Raw genomic sequence first — 20,761 nt, forward strand, 5'->3', positions numbered from 1 at the left:
AGCAGACGATAGCCAACGGAACGTGCGCTTACCGACTGTCAGAGAGGACCGGCCTAGCGAAAATAGAGTTTATAGCAAGAAAAGTGCCACAATCTTAATGCTGTAGTTTTTATTTAGAGAAGTTTCCATACGTCTTCTGTTAAATTCTCTCATTGTGCTAAAATATAGATTCCCTCCCCTCTACCAAAGACCTGTACAGGGTAATATTTTTCTGAAAACTGTGAACATCATCCCTCATCTCTATCCGCCGCAAATTCCTTCTCATATTTTATGAAATAGCATGTTGAACACAGCTCATCTTTTCGGAAAAAATAAATTACATTCTATTAGATATTTGAGACACCGACAGCTTAAGTCTTATGGAATTTAATCATTTCCCTTCATTGAGGATTGAAGACAGGTATAGCGTCACAGTATTACACCCAGAAAAGGATTTTCAAGAGGGTTAACGATTTCCTTCTCCTTTTCACAGAAATTCTTATTGTGATGAAATTTCTGGTGTTAGATTGCTAGGCTTCACACTTATGCCACGTCTAACGATCTTGTGCATGTTTTGAATTTAGCCTTCTCTTGGGCAGTATAACATCGCTTAGCGGAAAACATTCCTTTTTTGTGAGAGGGAGAGGAGTTGGCGTGGGATGAGACCTAGAAGATAAAAGCATTGAGCATTGCATCTCCATGGCCCTTCCCTCTTGTTTCATGCAAAATAAATAAACTAGAAGAGCTACAAGGTAGAGATTTGTTTCGCTGTAGAATGTTCTAGTTCCATGAATAATAGATGTAGAGGAAATTAGGCCTCCAGCAGGAGAACTCAGTCTTCACCTTCAGTGCTCTGCCCTGCCAATACAAACTTGACCCCAATTTACAATCTGCGTTTTTTTTTTTTTGCAAGCAATTTGCTTGGAGAAGCCATAGACTTATTTCCTATTTCTGGGCGCATCTGTGTCTGTACACCGTGAGAGAAAGAGAGGACATCAGCTATCTTTCAAGCACTTTAAATATATTTTCCTTTTTCTTTGCCTTCAGTTATGCTTTGGGCATTTTTACATTTGATGTTACACATTATTGTGTTCATGATCATGCTTTTGATAAATGAATGACTTACAGTTTTAATGAAAGATTAAGCATATTGCACATGTAGTTACTTTGAAGACATTGCTGAATTTGTTGCAGGATCGTTGCTGGGTTTGTTCATCGAACCGGTTTATCTGGACAGTCTTGTGCTGGGATCTCTCTACCATGGTGACCATTTGTCTCGTGCTGTGTACTCGCGTATCAACTGTCTGGCTTCCTCGCCAGAGCTTACTCCACCGTTCCGCTTTAACCGTCCCTTCCTCAGTGGTATTTCAAATCCTGAGTCACGGCAGCCTGGCAAAGCGCCCAACAACAGCGTGAACTGGACCTTGGGCGATTTGGCCCTGGAGGTGGTGAACCCAACAACAGGCCGCACAGAGCAAGGATCAGAGTCACGGCTGAGCAAGCACAATCTTTTTGCCCTTTACGGCACCATCATTAAGCGCCTTCCTACACTGGTAGAGCTGCCTGATCCATCAAACCCTCCCCATGTCTATGGAGAGGCCAAGGCTGCACACACCAGGTACCAGGTGTTAAAGAGCGAGTTGTTCCAGGCATTCCACAAAATGGGGCTTGGCTCCTGGGTTCAGAAACCCTTAGAGAGTGACCAGTTTGAACTTCCTATTTGAAGCATAGTGTCTCGGTGTCTTGGTGCCTGCATAGCAGTCAAGTGGGGTTTTGTATGTTTTTGCGCTGGTGGAAGTTGGGATAGGGGGTGGGAGAAAAGCAAAAGAGGGTATGATAAGGGTATCATAAACACTGCTCATTTTCCTGCAAAATCAGTTAATGACAGCATTTGGTGTTACATCGTTTTGTTCAATGTATCTGAAGGAAATCTCTGTGTGCATGTGTGAGTGGCCATGTTGGACAGAGGAGAGAGGCTAATAAGAAAACGAGGATATAGAGAAACCATGACAAAAGATCTTGAGATTTGTCAGTCCCTTAAAGCTGATTATAATTTGCAAGTTACTATTGGGAGTCGTCGTTTATTTTGTTAAATATATGGTAACAAGGATCTCTTGATAAATAACAATATTTAATTTAAAATACAATAAATCCTCTAGATCTGAACCTCCAGCTCAACAAACTTTTAAAGATGTGAATATGCATGCGCAGTAAATTTGAAATAAGTACAAAATTACAATTGTGGCAGAAATTTAAATGGCATTTCTTATGCACAAATAGTTATAACTGTATACATTGGCTTGTCTATTAATTAGTGCTGAGTGATACATGTTGGAGGCTCATGAGCTGAGTGCTAATGGAAACCCACTTTTGGAATGGATTTGGTTCATATCTAAAGGATTTAATGTAGGCCATTTCCTAAACATTGAAGCCCCAGGTGTAATAAATAATAGGGTGTGTACAAAGAATGGAATAGGTAAGTGGAAAAGGAAGGAGGCAAGAAAACAAAGCATGAAGGATCAGGGATTGACTACAGGATGGATGTTGTGCATAGAGGGATTTCATACTCTGTTTCACCTTAGCTGCCATGTTTTTCTCATTCACAGTGGGCATCATTGCATTGTGGATGATTTAAGTACACTGCAGAAGCCAGGAAATTAGAATGTGGAGGTGCCTCCACAGGTTTGAGTTGTGCAAAATCCACCTTTTCAAGATGGTTATAAAGCCACAGGTTATAGGGGAGTATTAGTAACAAAAAAGGCAAGATGTAACAGCTTTGATGCAGTCTGATGTTCACTGGTTTTTGTTGTTGTTTTTAAATGCTAGCATGTTTGAATTTTACTTTTGATCACATTGTGTGTTTAGTTCCAGCATTCTTATTTGTTACTCTTATTTCATCCACTTGTCAGCATTATATTACTGATACTTGCTCACAGAATAACCTGTAATGAATGCAGTCACAGGAAATCATGTTTGTTTCCACGATTTGCTTTTTAATTATTAAGACACAAGCATTCCTTTTCATTATGTAGCTTTAAGTGTGTGCCTACAATTGGATTAGTTCAACATAGCAGTAATAGAAGTCTTTGAGTATGGTTTTTTTCCTCCATAATTCTTGACATTTAACCAAAGTGGGGTCTGTGTGTGAGCTGTTAACCCTCTTAGCACCACATAAAAATATAACATCGCATTGACTGGTTTATAACTGAAGACAACATTGGGTAGTTTTTTATTGCTGCTCTGAGGAAAGCATTAGACCAAGAAATCTACACATGTTTTGTAAAGGAACAAAACTTGAACTATGCAATGAAAATAATGAAAATCACCTACCCTGTGCTTCCTGGCAAAGCCACAATTGTGGTCCATTATGCTAAGAGGGTTAAGACCAGTAATATCTTACAGGACATGACACGGGCACTCATACATATACACATAGACACAGACACATTCTCTTAAAGCTGTAACAAGTAGTTTTTACAGAAGGAATTTTAAGATCAGTACACTTCAAGCGATGGCAGCATTGAAACTAATTTTAAAAAACGAATAGGGCAGGCAGGGTGGGAATCAGTTAAAAAAATGGTTGCCTTTTGTCATGTGATTATCTGGAAATTGATAATTGATTTTTCTGTGTTGATTGGAGTATGTGTTGTTGTTTGCATGTTTAATAAACATTCTGATGGTCCACATTATAAGACTGGAAATCTTAAGTCTGGCATGCACACAGTCAGTTTCCTATTAAAATTTTCCTGTCACTCAGTTTTGATCAGTTATCAAATTAAAACCCTTTTGGATCAGTGAAATGTAAGATGGAGTAATTCCATCTTTAAAATCATATTATGAAATGTTTTTCCAGTTTAGTTGTTCAGAAAATGTCCAGTTGTCACTCTTACTTACTCGCTTCGCATGAAAAAACTGGTATATGCAAAGAGTTTAAGTATGAGCTACCTGCCATAGGTTATGGAAGTGAGCAAGTTTATATCCATATTTAACCACTTGCAATAATGTGCAAGAGGAGGAAAGATTGTTCATTTGATAGACATTGACAGGATATACCCAAGTCATATCCATAATTAACTGATTGCAAGAGGAGATACGGTTGGCATACCTAATCCAAAGAGAATACAACCAGCTTTGTCCAAACTAATTTGCTCTAGTGCCTGAAGCCTGGACTAAAGCATTCATGTTTAGAGAGAGTGTATTAAGGAATGTTGAAGGTGCGCAAATCAGTTTCACATGAACAGAAGATAGTAACAAAGATGTGTCTGGACAGGAATGATGGCTTCACAAAACATGCATGTAGATAACCATACTGTCTTCAAAAATTAGCAACAAATGATAGTGTGATAAAACATTCTTTATTACACCAATGCTTCTCAATAACTTGTTATTGTCCACCCATGAATACTTCTAGCAATGCCAAACTTCTACTGTATTACAAAATCAACAGCCACATTTCTACAGTTACAGGAAAGGGAGAGAAAGGACACTACAGATTTGCAGCTGCACAAAGGCAAACCCACAGACGTAGCTGATATATGGAACCTCAGTCAAATGCGATGGGTTTTACATTTGATACTTAGGTGAAGCCTGTGGAAAATTTATTAGAAAAGCTTCAGCTTTCACCCTCTAAATATAAAGATGCGTAGAGTTCATCAAAGCTAGCCATGTTTCAGTTTTAACAACCTTTATGCTCTAAGAGACAAATTTTGCAAAATGTGCTTCCAAAAAAAAAAAAAAAAAACAACAACAGAGAGTTAAACTTTTTTTTAAGGAAACATAATGTTCAGACTAGGGAAGCTTAATATACTCAGGCCATTTTGAAGCAGAAGATAATTTAAGTGAAGATGTGATCATAGCAAATGGTGCACAACACTTGTGCTGACAAAAATATTTACAAAGTTCCAGTAATAATAGTGAACAGCCAGCAAAGGTGTGGGCAGGAAAAAAAATCAAATTACCACATTTAAGAGAAAATTGTTATAAATGGAATACTGTGTCCACCCTTGCCAGAGATTCCACACAATTCTGAAGTCATCTCAGTTTCCATATATTATGTTGGAAATAACTAGGGCAGTGTGTGTGATTGTGTTTTTCCAGATGATGCTAAGTTGTTAAGCAGTACTCTTTTTTGGCAGATTTTTAGACAGAGAGTAAAACTGCCTACTACATGTTTTGAGACTGTAACAGGCAAAAACTTGAAATCAAAGAATCATACATTGAAAACTGAAGTTTGGTTGCAGTTGGCTTGATCTGGGTTTTATCCCATTAGTTCCCATGTTATGCAAAACATAGGATTTACAAGTACATCTCCCAAAAGTTAATCAATGTTGAGGAAAAGCTTAATGGAAGGTTTCTGTAATACAGGAATATTTGTCAACAACAATAAGTCTGAAATGACTTTGACATGTTTGGCACATTCATTCAACTTTACATTATTATTCATCTCTTATTCATGCCACAGGCATCTTATACATTTTACACTTTAAAAAAGCCTTTCAGAACTGTCACAGGCTTCACAAGTTTCTATTCACACTCCTGTGAATAACAGGAACTAAAGAAATCTTCCCAGAAAATATACATCTGTTAAAAAGAAATGAAAGCCCATTCATCCCATGTTTGTCTATAAATAAATAAAAACATAAAACTGAAACAAAAGAAACAAAGTATACATAAATAACAAAACTGAAACAAAGAAACAGCATACACTATACCTGCTTATGGACATTTCGTCCTTTATTAACAAGAAGAAACTGTACAAATGTACCCAGAAGTACAATAGTTATAGAATTAGTACATGCATGCTGGGCCAACACAAGCTGCATATTGCACAAAAACAGGCAGAAAGTAACTGCATGTCTCAATCTGAGATTCTGAAAGGTTTTCTGAAAGTTTGCCTAGGCGCATAACTTTCAGTTCTGTTTACCCTTCTGGTTTGAAAAAAACTGAAGCTGTCTACAAAACACACAATGACACCAGCTAAAAGAATTTCAAAAATAAAGTGCTGTCTTCAAGATTTGCCTTATCACAAATAATAGAGATAGTAAACCATGCATATGCTGAGACTGGAATGAAAGAACAGACCACCACAAATCTGTGACAGAGAAATTACAACATTCACAAAAATAACATTCACTCCCAACTGGCACCTCCTTTAACAGGTCTCAAATACATTTTGAGCATAAAGTATTCCAAAATATGTCAACTCTTGTACGACAGTGAGGATTAGCAAACTCGTAATGGGACTGTTTGTGAGGGTTAGGACAGAAAGAAGCACAAGAAGACAAAATGTGGGTAATTTTAATCACTTAACACTTCCCCCCAAGTCCTAAATTCCAGATGCTGACCTACTACCAGGCTAGGCTTGAAAGAAGGACAGGTGTGCTGTCACCTTTTACTTCTTTCCCAGTGGGAAGCTGCAAGCAATTAACTGCCAGTTACTTCCACAATGAGCATACTCAGTGCTTATCCACCCGTTGGATATTTTTACTCCTTGGCAGACTACACTGTTTTATGTCTGCCAAAGATCTACACTAAATGATTAATTGAGCAATCAACTTCTGATTCCCCCACTTCACTTCAGAACTTGCTCCCTTTTCTCTATTCAAACTGCAAAATTAGTCACATTTTGTTTCACAAACATCTGCAGCAGAACCATCTCCTGCTGCAGCTCAACCTAACGCATGGTCAAAATCCACAATTTAGCATGTGTGCATGTGGTTATTCTAAATAAAGTAGATTTTTTTATTAGCCTGTCTATAGACAAATGATATCAGATGATACAAAAGACCCTGCCATCACAATATGAATAAAAATTTATAAATCAAAATGCTATTGTGTGAAAGAACATCTCTAAAATTGCACATAAATTTGTTAAAAAAAAAAAAACAACCAAAACCTGTAAAGTTACTCGCAGAATTTGATTATAAAATTTTCTGTAAAGTGTTATTGATATACATGCACTGAAAGTGTGGCCCTTTAAATAAAGGTGACAGCACAAAGCTAAAAGAAGTGGTCAAAATCTGAGTCGCTACTATTTCTTTAACAAGTTTAAGAAAAATGGTGCAAGTTTTCTAATTTGCACAAGCATAATTTTCAGCCTAAAGACACTATAAATGCTGCTTCAAAAACAAAGACGTGAAGAAAAAAAAATCAGATGCCATAATTTTTATGAAGTTGCTATGTCATGGCAAAGTTGCTATCTATTTAAGAAATTACAACAATTCACCAAAGCTGAAGATATATTTCTTTGTGGCACAATCACTGTGGTCCGACTTTAAAAAAAATGTGTCATTCTGCCTTTCTATACCTTCCACAGTGTGATATCACTGGCAGAAAAAGCATCGTCTTTACCAGCATGAACTTACGTTCATGGAAACATTTGGTGATAGGCCAGCACTTGCAATATCACTCAATCTATATTCTGATTCTGGCTGAAACCTTTCCTAATCATCACATGCCTTCAGGTAATGGCTACAATAAAGCAAACAGCAGCCTCTTGGAAAATTCTTACAAAGAGACAGTCAGACGGACACACGATAAGTTGGTGGAATAAAGGACATCTACACAACCTGTTTGGCATGCCTAGGCCTGCCCGGACAAGGTGAAGGATCATGTGTCGATGGCGTGACCACAACCTGACTGAGCTGAACTTTACTCCTTCACCTGGGTACTGACATGCCATCCCAGCACTTGTCGGTCAAAGCCACAGGAAAACAGATTGGTTGCTGCTGCCTCATCTGCCCAACTGACTGCACATACCATGCGGCTGTGTCCCTGCAGGTTAAAATAAACTTTACTGTATCTTGCATTTTGCAAAGGATTTTAACTGTCCAAAAAATTGTTAAAATATAGTGGATGGTTAAAGCAATCACACAACAAATCTCAAGCAAATTCATTTTGACAATTGTCTATTCTTTATGGAACCCTAGAAGATAAAGTAGCAAAATAACAACAAAAATAAGGTCATATCTCAGTTAAAGATTATGTATTGCTAATGTAGAATGCCTTTTGCATGCACATACACCAAACACATACCTGTCTATTGCTGCGGGGAAGACGACCAATACGCACACCATTGATGTCATAAAGGCGAATATGCCTGTTATCGTGGGGGATGGCAATAAGGTTTTGCACAGGTGAGACAGAGATTCTGTCGAGAAGTAAAAAGAGCCAGAACTAACTGCATCCTCAAATTTCCAAGCTTAACAATAAAACATTCTCTTGTATCACCAAAAAATATTTTTGTCACAACTTTTTTTCCTTTCGAGGCTTATCTTAACCAGACAAAAAAGGACAAAGGTTTGACCAAGTTTAATAAAGTGTTGACAAGATAATGACCTGATGGTTTCACAAAAGATTTGCCAAAACCAGTCATTATTCATCCATTATTGTCTGCACCTTCAACTAGGCAAACACATACACACACACATACACAAAATAGATACAACTGTAAGGAGAACTATTTTTCTTATTAAATCTTGAAGTAGTCTTTAAACCTTGAAACTGTCTAAAGAAATGAACTTGCTAAAGGAATGAGGGGCTAAGATGGGGGAGGAAAATCTAACACTGATGTGACCAAAATACAATCCCAGAAAGGTTTCCTGCTAAATGTTCTGAATGGAATACTTTAAGCTTTTGAAAGAAAGTTATGAATAGAGCTTCCACCATAAACTGTATACAGACTATGTATACAGAGCTGAACTAAGATGGCCGCTCCTAGCTGTGCGACGTCTGCAGCTCTCACTTCTGATTCAAATTTATTTCAATTTTTCATCGCTTTCGTCTCACCCTGTGTAGGTTAGTTGTCAAGTTATAGACTTAGGGTGTTGCGTCTGTGTCTAGTGATGATGATTTTTACGTTCATTGTGTTAGGCATGCGTTTATCATTTTGGATGGCTGTGGCCGTTACCACTAGACATTATTAAGATGGCGGTCAGCTTATTTCATGCTGGTCCACGGCTTCTCTACTCCCGAGCTCTTGCTCCGTCTTCGTTCATCTCCTCTGTTACCCGGAGTTTTCGGGCGCTGCAAGTCGACATCGCATGGCTCCCTCCACTTCGCAGATCAAGAAGGAGAGGACGCAGAGGCGGTGTGAAGCGGAGACTCAAGAAGTTTTGTCTGGACGATCGACGCAGATCTCCACCTCTTCCTTCTATCCTGCTCTCCAATGTCCAGTCGACTTGAGGTGTGGATACTTTCGATTGTACTTGTTTGTTGGCGTTTACGGAAACATGGCTACACGACGGTAACGCTGATCTAGACATCGCTGGCTTCTCTGGCCCGTTTAGATCTGATAGATCTGCTGCAGTTACTGTGGCGGCGGAGTGTGTTTCTATGTCAGGTACTGTACAACGGTTATTCTTCGTGAAAAGATGTGTACTTGTGACCTTGAACTTCTCACAATTTCGCTTCGCCCATTTTCGTTCCCCCAGCTGTTTTTCACGCTTGTGTATATATTTGCTGGGATCACCGCGCATTGAGCGCATCTTTGTGATGCGGATACTGGCGCGCTATAAAACTACATCATCATCATCATCATCATCAGACTATTCTATAAATGCTTATGAACATGAATAATTTTTGTTGATCTCTTCTGACACAAAGAGTAAATGAGGCAATAAAGCAGGGTTTTGAAATGAATATTGTATGCAAAGTATGACTACTACTTAAGGGTTAACTCTATTCAAATTTCAGAGAAATTAAGCTGTGATTTTCAATTAAGCTTTTATTTTTTAATGAATAGGAATCATAGATGGTCCTAAATTTTATCTCACTGAAGATTATATGCAAGAGTTTCAGGCAGAGGTATTACCCAATCAGAAAACTACTTACCTACTTGCTCTGTAAACAAACAAATGGTTTTTTTTTTCTTTGCATTATATAGATTGCCTTCCAATTTGCATAGTTTTTCTTTTAAATGTTAAATAAGCATACAAACACACAAAGCCCAAACCTGTTAACTGCTGAGTCGGTGCGGATGGTGGCAATTGGAGACCTCATGTTGCGCATGTCCCATACTCGCACAGTGCGGTCATCACTGCCAGACACTACTTTATCCCCACTGGCAAACACTGCTGATGTAACTGGTCTAAAGAAACAGGAAAAATAATTCTAAGTGTGAAAGCGTGGTCTTTAAAACTTATTCCATAAGACAAAAAGGTCACAGGACTACCTTTACTTCATTTGATGTAAAACTGCATTCTGAATTTATGATATGACATGATATGATATACATTCAACTCTTCAGGTGTATGTTGAATGCAATAGTCAATCCTTTACACACGTATGATTGATGAGACAAGGGAAGTATAACCAAGTTGAATCATTTCTGAAGCCATCAGCCAGTGAATGATGGCTTTGCAGATCGTAGGCAAAGATAAGGAGGGGAGAGATAGAAAGAAGTCAGTGACAATCATATATGGTCCATCATATATACATATTATCAAAATCAAATCAAAACAGACTTTATTGTCTGTTTGTCTTTGCTCAATACAGACATTTAACACACAGTTAAGTAGGGCACCAGTGGAAGGGCCTAAAGCACTGCTGAACGAAACATTTGTTCATCACGGGCAGAAGCCCACGACAGAAGATCGTTGGGTGGCAGAGGCTCTCCGCTTTCAGTAGTTTTGCCGGTGGACCAACGAGTGTTAGGTTAGAAAAGTCAATTTCTACAAATCGGAATTTTAATATTAACTGTCATTTCTGCTCCAAGATTATTTTTATGATTTACCAAAAAAAAACCCAGGTAAATTTAGGCATTGCTTTGGTGATTTCTCAAATGCCATGATTATGGTCTCTATGGGTAAAAAGTTCCAGTTCTTTTCCAAAATTTTTCTGGCAGGTTGGTACATATCCGGTGATTCCTTTCAGTTCTTCAGATTAAGCAGCAAGAAGGAAGCATCTATTTAGATGCTACATCTGGGTCAGATTAAAACTTTAAAACTTAAACAGTAAGAGATAAGAGATTTATTGGAACATAAGCAAAATATAAACACTGTCTCTGCCTCGCTACTCATCTACTATCACCTCCCATGAGCACAAAAATCCATCAGCATTCTGCATTATCATACTTACTGAGTATGGCCTTGAAATACGTTGACCAAAAGAGCAGAGTCCCTGAAATCCCACAGCCGAAAGGTCATGTCTTTGGAGGAAGTGACAACAAGGCGCTGTGTAGGATGGGCATGTACATCACTAAGCTCCTGGTCATGACCTAAGCAGAGAGCAGATAAATCATCTTTTAGTCTGTAAATTTAAATCCTGTTTACATTACACAAGCAGGTTTCTGTAAAGAATGAATTAAGCAACCCAGACAGTTGAACATTATTATTTATTTTTTTTTTGCCCTAGAAGTTTGTCATTACTTGTTTCAAAAGGAAAAAAAAAGTTTCATAGCCTTGAGGCTGCAGGTAGTCAACATAGTCCAGTGTATTTATGTGGAATGCAAAACCCAACCCTCTCCTTCCACCATCATACAAATCCACTTCTTTAAAAAACTTTATAGACACAAGAAATGTTCTTTAATGAAAAATATCAATTCCATAAAGAACACACACGAAGAACCAGAGAGATGAGTGGTTACAGCATCTGAACTGAGAGTGCACGTTTGATAAACAAACCCACCCCCACCCCAGCTGTCGGGAATAGAGGGGTGGGAAAGATAAGGCAACAAAGAAGAGATGGGCACCACCCTCACCTAAAGCCAGCCCTGAGAAACGTTTATTGTCTAACACCTCACTCCCTAGTGACTAAAAAAAGGTCAGGGGACAATTTTTTCACACCTGCAAATCAACACAGGTGACACCCTCAGACACATCACTGTTTTCACAGACCATGTTTTGTCTCTCACAGAAAACAATACTTTCTTCCAGTTTATTACAAACTTCATCGTGAGTCATTCTCATTTCTATGTATATCTTCTGGTTATGGACACTCGCTGCCCAGCCCCCTCCCTTCCCGCCAATGCACTCACCTGTCAAGACATTAATGACATCGCCAGTGTCTGCATCATGCAGGGCGGCAGAGCGATCCCAGGAAGCTGTGATAACCTGTGCCCCACCTGCCAGCCAGTCAGCAGCAATAAGTACATCTGAGTGTGCATTAAGCTCCAGCAGGTGGTTGCGAACTGTCTGGCAGTCTGAAATATGTTCTCCGTACTCTCCTGGAAGATAAAAACAGAAAAGATTATGCCAGTTTTATTCAGAAAACAATCTCTATGATGTACAAAGAGCTATGAGAGAAAAAAAAAAAAACCCTCCATAAATATTTCAGCGCATTTTATTTTAGAACACTGCGATAAAAATTATTGTTGTGTAACTGTGAAAAAGAGAGCATTTTATGAAAGATTTAAAATCAAGACAATTTAATAAGATGTTGATAAAAATAAGTATGTAGTATGTACTTCTGTTAATGTATAGGACAAGTAAGAAAGCACAGTGAGATATATCTCCACTTTATAAATTAAGAAAATCACAGCACGATACATCTTCAATGTATAAATTTATAAAATGCAGTCCAATCTGCATCCAGAGAAATTCTTGGCCCTACCATCTGTGCCATCTTCTTTTTCTGAAACATCTATCTCATCCTCTCCAGATGAATGAGATTTCTGACAAAACATAAAAAAATAAAAGCATGTTCACTATGCATTAAGAGAATAGATTATTTTATAACATTTTAAAGGTATGCATGCAATGTATACACACACACACACGCTTGCACACAGTATACATGCACAAGACACAAGTATTATGTGGATCTAACCACACATGCACATGATCACACAAACGCACATGCATATACATGTACACACACACAATTTTGCTTTCACACAATACATATTTGATACATTCACAGCTCAAATATATAATCAACAGAAATGAACATTATTATAACTGCTTACATGACCGTCAGGCACAGCCAGTGGTGCTGAAAACTGTGCACGCCATATGTGGGCTGTGTGGTCACCAGAAGCAGTCAGGACTAGGTCTTGGTTGGGGTGAAAGCGGATGGCATTGACAGAACCCTGATGCCCAGCATATACAAGCAGACACGTTCCACTCTCAATGGAGAACAAGCGTGCAGTGTGATCTGCCAGAATCAAGTCATCTTTTTTCTCAACCCATCATTGGAAGACACCAAGGCATTATCATTACATCAAAATGTTGATGAAGTTATTGAAATAACTAAATAATTGATAACATGAGTCATGAAACAATGCTTCTGACATTGTGTGAGTGTTGTTTATGTTTTTCGCAGGCTGAATGGCAAACATGTTCTTGAAAAATGAAGCAGTTAAGAATTTAGTTTTACTGACCTGCGGAAGCAGTTCCAACGACCTGATGTGAAAAACATGACACTGTGACCTCCCAAACACCATCTCGATGCCCGCGGTAGTTGCGCACCAGGGAGTATGCAGTATTAGGTGCACGGAAACTAGAGACAAGTTTGCTAGTGGAGGCTTTGTAAGTTGTTTTGATCTTTTGAGACAACTGTGCACCTGCTGACAGACAAAAAAAGGAAATTTTGATATAGCTGAGGATCTTCCCAAAACAAACTTCTGAGAAAGCTGTGCACAAATATCATGATGAGTTAATGTGATCTGTGCTGCCTGCGGTTTCAATGTATTCATTATAATTGTGTGAATACAGTCACATACAAAATCCTTCAAAATTAATTTTGATATTTAAAATTAAATTATCATCATGATAAATGTTTATTTATAAAGCCCTTTACCCCACCAACAAAGGCTGGCTGAAAGAATGTGAATACAGTAGGTATCAAATGCACCTTCCAAATTTATTCACTATCGTTCAAATTAGAACTACTCACACACAAACAGGATGGAGGAAACCAGCATACCCAGGAAAAAAAACAAACCCCGATGGTCAGCTCAGAGAGTTGAAGCCAAGATGCAAACCCATGACACCTGATTCTCACTGTCATGATGACAGGCACTTTAGCTACTGCACCACCCCACAGCATATACAGGTCTGTTTCCCTGTATGTCTGAGTCACACACACACATGTCCCCTTCAACACATCCCCGACAGCCTTTCCCCAACACACACACATGTACGTTTTCATAGACAAGGTTGTCACAAATGCAAACTTCTGTGACTAACATACCTCGTTTAGTCTTAGCACTATAGTCTACTACATCCTGCACCTCTCGGGTGGGCTTTTCATCTCCAGCTGTGCTGCACACCTCGAGGCGTTCTGTTAAAGCATCTATGCGATCTTGCACTGAGGGGATCAAACAAACAACTCACACAATTAGATCTTAGATATCAAGACAGTGCAAACTTGAGATGCAGGATGTGGGAATGTGTGCTGATTCTGTGCAAGCTGACCAACATTATACATCACACTATTACGAATTCTCAGTGTGCATATATTATATATACACTTGTACATAATTACATGTGAATGTGATGTGTGCATTGATGCAAATCATATGTGTGAATGCAGCAAGTCAGTCATGACTGAACCAATTGAATTCTCTGTTGTTTTTGTGAGACCAAAATAAATCTGCAATGTATTACAACAATCCAGTAGACCAACAGATAAATACTTAATCCATGATATATAATATCATATCTATTATGTCTCAATATTAAATATATAACATGAATGCATAATTAATCTATAACAGGTTTAATGCACACAAATATTTTTGTGCTTGTGACCCCTGATGTTAGACTGTTTTTATTATAGCTGACATGTTTCTATGCATGTAAACGTGTCAGGGATATTTGCTAGTAAGGATGAAATATCAGCTTTATGTGTTTGGGATAAAACATGATGTCTTATTTGGTAGGACCTCTGATCAAAACTTTTACTTTGTTAGACTTCTTTATATTTTCAGATCCATAACAGAAAATAACAACCACCTCTTTTTATGCAAATCAAAGAGAAATACGCACAAAATACTCACATGCTACATTTGAGGCATACAGTGTTTCAAATTCTTTCTCAATCTGTGAGAACAGATCTGCAAGCCTCTCCCTGTGTAAAAGAAAAAATAGTTTACATACAAATATGCATCTGCAAATGTGTGCATCCCATAGCACATCTCAAAGTAGTAGCCAATAAGAGAAAAATGTCAGCCTGGTTAAAGAGAACATGAACATTCCAAAAAATAGAGCTGGCAATAGAGCATAAACTACCACAAAAAACATATCCCGGTGGTATTTTATGACATAGAGATACGAGAAATATTATATTAATGTTTTTCTCTCAATCATATCTGGTTTGTCAAGAAAAAAAGAAAGGAAAGGGTAGTATTTCTAAAAATAGCACCATCTGCATGAGCTGAATTTGAATAGGAAAGATGCAATCCTTGGCAAAAGGAAAAAGACCAAGAAACAATGTGTTGTTGCTGAATGTTATCTGCAACATTCAGATGAAGTTAACTCCAGATATGCCATATTAATGTTTTCTATGCCATTTTGGTATACAACACACCATCATCAGTTGTATCAGATTTCCTAAACTATGAACTATCATGGTGTCTGTGCTTCTTCAGTCTTAAATGTCATTAAGGAAATTCTTTTAGCTCATACCTGAAAACTGGGGGCAAGGTTACTTCTGATTCCATTTCCTCCCGGTAGTGTCCAAGAGTTGAAACAGGCCGACTGCCTTCAGTATGACTGCGATAGCGACGAATCATGCGTACCCCTTTCCCCTTCCCCTGCTGCTGCGGTGGTGGATGTTGTTGCTGCTGCTGTTGTTGATGGTGGTGGTGCTGCTGCTTAGCGGTGGAGAGGTCTATTGGCATGCTGAAGCTCTAGGATCAAATATACTCTGCCGGCCCAGTCAATGAAACTGGCCACAGAATGTTACCATTAACAATTTATGAGCTGTAATGAACCATGCATACCACAAAAGCATACAAGTACTACAAAATCGTCAACTCATTAGAGACACAAGGATGATATTGAACTAATTACCCCTATAATCGGGAATCCACAAAATCACCATATTTTTAAAAGAAGTCAAAAAAAAAAAAAGAAAACAAAACAAAACAAAATGGTGGTCAGCATCATTTCTACTTCCTTTAACATATCACAGAGAGAGATGTATTAGAAAATCTTCAAAAGTCATATTTATTGATTTCTTTTTACACATTTCATGTTCAAAATATTTGTGTAAAATACCACAGATTACAGATCATACACATGTGTGAGAGAATTAAAACAAGTTAATTAGCATGTTAAATATTTTTGTGGAAGTTTATAAGCTAATAGACAATAAGATCCTTAGTCTCAGCACAGCGATAACGTACCTCCAATGTTTACACACCTTTTTTGACACAATTTTGAGCTTACTTGTGATAGATGTAAAGTCTAGACAAATATCGTGTTTCTCCCCAAATATAAGACCAGGTCTTATATTAATTTTTGCTCCAAAAGAGGTACTATTTTTTCATGTACAAAAATCTACATTTATTCTAATACAGTTATGTCATCTTCTTTTTGAACAGTGTGATAAGTAGTAACATTATTTATTCGTATATTAATATCCTTACTGTATTCATTATAGGTTCGTCATGTGTTTCAATGGACGAATGAAATCTGTCCCTTTAGCTGATAATTTTAACTGGGGCTTATATCACAAGCAGCTTGAAAATCTTTCTAGGGCTTATTTTGTGGGAAACACATTACATGTATTATGAAAAACAATATTAGAAGGTGCTTTCTTAATAAAAAAACTTGTGAAAAAGATCATTTATTGATAAGCTGCCTACTTTACACAAGATACCACAGGAGTCTTTTCCAGAAGGCATGCAAATAAGAAATATGTCTGTATCCTCAATAATATTTACAGAATCACACATGTTTAGTGGCTGATTTGAAAATAAAACAGTTTCATTAAGTTCATTGCAAACAGAACAACACATGGGACATCCATTCTTGATTGTAGTCTACATCATCTGCTATTAACTCACATACAATAAGGCCAGCATGATGGGTAAATTAGTTTATTGCCACCATGTTTTCCTTATATTTGCAAAAATACCCCTCCAATAACAGATGCTGGAAACTTACACTATTTTAGTATACTTTGCTGTCTCCACTATTTTTACATTATTCTTCACCTTCAAGTACTGAGCCATCTTCAGGTAACTGGACTCTGTGAAGCTAAGATAAAGCTGTCCTATAATGCCCTTCTCTATTTCTGAGATGATTAATATTAATAAAAATTTATCTCTGCTTGAATGAGACAGAGACAAAAAGAAAGAGACAGAAACAGAAAAGGATAGAATCTTTTTTTGTTTCTGCTGTTGTTACAACTGTAGTATCTTCAGATAGAAACTAAATCTGGCTTACACACTAACCTCCTGAACACTCAGCTGGTTGATCTATCACTGTTGGGTGTGGATCAAATTACTGTTGCCAAGAAAAAAGCATAATCAGAAAGGTGACCTAGTTAGTGAGCTCTCTTCAACTTCAAACAAAACTTGGCAGAAACAATTGGGGGACACTCAAGAAATACAGGCCTAATGCCAAGTTTAGTCAGTCATGTGCCAAGACCTAGCTTACTTAATCTGTGTGTGTGTCTCTCTCTCTGAGATAGGTGGGTGGGTTAAAACTACCAAATTTAAAAGGACTGGTTACTTGATCCTGACACTTTTTTGTGTAGCAAAGCTGCCTGCTTATCCAAAGAACAAAAAGATTCTTCAAGAAGCTCTGCACTCCTTTCATATCCAGGGATATGATTAAACAATCAATGGGCTTTGTGTGCCATGCACAATGGCGTCAGGAAAACAATAGTATCAGGGTTTGTTCCTCTGTACAGCAGTTGTACAACTTTAATCTGCCAAGCAGATTGCAGGTTCACTGTATGGATTTTGACTGAATATTTCTGCTAGAGTTTTGAGTCTCACAAAGACAGTATACATTCTAATTGAGAACATCATTCCAAGATGATCTTTATTTCAATCCTAAACCAAAATGTGTTTCAACTCATTTGTAAGCAGGCAGCAGTCTGCACAACTGTTATGAAACAAATAAACACTGAGTCACCTACAAGCATTTCTAAATGTTAAGGCATACAAGCATACACCTTGGTACTCAGAACACCAAAATTTTGTGGTGTGAGGGATAATAATAATACATACCAGACAGTTTTTTTATACAACCACAACTATTATCTATTTGAAAAGATACACATGCATGCACACCTAAGACAAAGCATGAGGTAGCTCTATGGAAAGATTATGCCAAAATTCTGTTATCAAAAAGTAGCTGTTTTGCACATTATTTCAACAATTCCTTCAAAATAACTCTTTTCTGCTCGAGTCACAGTTAAACCGTGGTCTGTAATTATTTGATTGACACAAAAACAAAAGTTACAAAAGAAGAACTGAATGATCACAAAAGAAAAGTCAGATAGAAGAGCTAACTATACTACCTATATAAATATAATACTAGTTGAATTTTATACACTATGCAATATAGATCATATTGTTATAATTGCACTTTTTATAAAGCACGTTGAAGCCAAATCTTTGCTGAGATACCTTGTCTAAAATTATCAATAATAATAATAAACATACAAATGTCTCATTTTTGCTTTTTTATAAAATGTGATCTTAATTTTATTAAACTGGTACTGATGATACTGAAGTTCTAAAGTTTCCCTAAGTATATCTCAAAGTAAAAGAAATAAATCAAAAATACACATACAGTAGTAAGTACAATAGTAAGTATGACAGTCTTTAACACCAAAGGCTCCTACTCATAATTTAAAAAGTCTGATTCTTCATCTGACCACATGTTTATGTATCTGTTTAAAACTACATTTATAGAAGCATTTGTACAGCACAGAAATTATAAATGCAAAAACATGCACAAACAAACATATTCCCTCTCAAATGTGACGGCCAGTAGTATTGAGCTTGAGCTAAAAAATGTATTATTTAGTTTTAAATGTGTAACATCAGTGAAATGTTGATGTGGTTGAAAGTAAGGAAGGAATTATAAAAAGCAAACTTTTGTCGGAGTTGTTACAAGACTTTGAAGAAACCTTAAAAAAAGAGAAAAGGTTGTCCCTACTCTGTCTTTTGTAGGTCATTTGGTGAATGAGGTGTCAAATGATCTCACTTTTTTGTGCAAGTTTTTTTTTTTGTGAGGGTGTCCATCTCCTCTCCCTGGTGTACTTTTTCCTGTCTATGGAAGTCAGGTATCTATAACTGGTTTGCCTCACATGGGTATCAAACAAGTGCACCTCAGGGTTTGTACTTAAATGCTTAACCAGTTGGCTATATGATTCCCAAAGTTAAACCTAGTATCTTGAAATTGCATTGGTCTTAATGAACACAAGTTTGACAGACTTGTCAACTCTTGCTGTTCCTTAGAAGTATTTATATAGATTATAAACTCTTACTTATTGGAAGATAAACTACAGCTTAAAAGTTTCTAAATTACCTTGCAGTGATTGATCCTAAAGATGCTGTTAACTTACTTTTTCTCTACTTAGATGTCCTATCAAGCAATGTTGTGAGGAAAAAAACTGAGTGGGGAGGCCGATATACAGGGAGGATAATATAGGCACATTCACAGACACTGCAGAATAATCACCACATTCCACACACGTCTGATCTGTATCAAAGTCGTACAAATAAGGCATAACAATAACATAATATTATTATATACACGCAAAAAGAGGTTTTTTTTTTTTTTTAAATCAACTATCGGTGGCTCTGGCTATTGTGATTCAAGTTTCGAAGACTAAGAGAGTACTTGAAAAAAATGAAAAGTAAAATGAGAAGGGTCCTGAAACTGAAATGCAAGTGACATGGCACTAGCCACTACGACTGGTCTAAAATTAACGAACGACAGTTTCTAAATGGAATACACAAACAGGAAAACACAACAGGAAACAAAATTACGAAACATCTACCTGGGACGACATCGCGCAAGACAACAGACAGCATGCAACAGCTATTGTTCTACCATCCAATGCGTGGCTTCTTCAGAAAGTCCGTTAGTACCAGTAAACTTCTGCAGCACGAATCCTACCTAGCTGGACTGTCCCAGAGCTCCGAAAAATCCTTAATGCGCGCAGTTATCTCCCTTCGACGCCGTTTTGCCATTTAAGAATATGAATACATTATGAGAATATGAGTACTTATGAGAATATGAATATATTATGAGAATACCGACAACAACCTGTGCTTTAATTATCTCTGGCTTAGTAGCAGCTAGGGTATGGGTTTAGAGCTAGAAAATTTAGTGGTTTTTAAACTGGCTAAAGTGTATCTAGATTTTTATTTTTATTTTTAATTACTCCAGTCATTTGTTTGAGATATTTGACGATGACTATCAAAATTAAAAGTACAGGTATATATATACAGATAATCCAAGAGAATGACAGTGTGATGATTCAACAATAGCAACGCAAAAGATGACTCTTTGCTGAATGTATGGAGTAGCTGCTGTTTAAAAAGTTTACATTTCACTATAGCTCGTCTACAGTTCAATGCTCAGGTGACGTGATTGCTCCATGGACGTGTATAGGTGGACTGCTGTCTGTCTGCAAGACCAACGCTTAGCCTCTTGCGAAGTTCTCAGCTGTTAGTCTCGACGAACATAAACAATTAATGTGACTAAACCGGAAGCTATGTACAGACTTTATACACACCTGCTCGCCGAGACTAACAGAGAGAGAACTTCGCGAGAGGCTAGAAGCGTTGGTCTCAGTAGACAGACAGCAATCCATCTATACACGTCCGTAATCGTACGCACCTGGACATGGCCTCTCAAACACACAAGAC

General features: G+C 37.5%; 2 protein-coding genes across 8 annotated transcripts in view; one reads left to right on the forward strand and one right to left on the reverse strand.

The window, feature by feature from the left end:
* LOC112557958 (double-stranded RNA-specific editase 1-like) overlaps positions 1-3,666 on the forward strand; it is a 65,473-nt gene extending 61,807 nt beyond the window's left edge. For all 3 annotated transcript variants that reach the window (XM_025228127.1, XM_025228125.1, XM_025228128.1), the window contains one exon: positions 1,174-3,666. In XM_025228127.1, the coding sequence (XP_025083912.1) occupies positions 1,174-1,703 (530 nt within the window). In that variant the 3' untranslated portion in view covers positions 1,704-3,666. The remainder of the gene's footprint in view (positions 1-1,173) is intronic.
* A 652-nt stretch (positions 3,667-4,318) lies between these two features.
* On the reverse strand, positions 4,319-20,074 carry LOC112557960 (WD repeat-containing protein 37-like). Of its 5 annotated transcripts, XM_025228130.1 has the most exons (13): positions 19,888-20,065; positions 17,321-17,372; positions 15,546-15,807; positions 14,918-14,988; positions 14,110-14,226; positions 13,298-13,483; positions 12,884-13,071; positions 12,529-12,589; positions 11,954-12,142; positions 11,056-11,194; positions 9,932-10,066; positions 8,014-8,128; positions 4,319-7,752 (listed from the first exon to the last, which is right to left on the reverse strand). In XM_025228130.1, the coding sequence occupies exons 3-13, from the start codon at positions 15,758-15,760 to the stop codon at positions 7,630-7,632; spliced, it is 1,539 nt and encodes a 512-aa protein (XP_025083915.1). In that variant the 5' UTR covers positions 15,761-15,807; positions 17,321-17,372; positions 19,888-20,065; the 3' UTR covers positions 4,319-7,629. The 5 variants fall into 5 exon arrangements, with proteins under 5 accessions (XP_025083915.1, XP_025083916.1, XP_025083917.1 ...); XM_025228131.1 differs by lacking the exon at positions 17,321-17,372 and having other exon boundaries at positions 19,941-20,074; XM_025228132.1 differs by lacking the exon at positions 17,321-17,372 and having other exon boundaries at positions 20,007-20,071.
* Between the last annotated feature and the right edge of the window lie 687 nt (positions 20,075-20,761).

This window comes from Pomacea canaliculata, linkage group LG2, assembly GCF_003073045.1.
Source record: "Pomacea canaliculata isolate SZHN2017 linkage group LG2, ASM307304v1, whole genome shotgun sequence".
Taxonomy (NCBI): domain Eukaryota; kingdom Metazoa; phylum Mollusca; class Gastropoda; order Architaenioglossa; family Ampullariidae; genus Pomacea; species Pomacea canaliculata.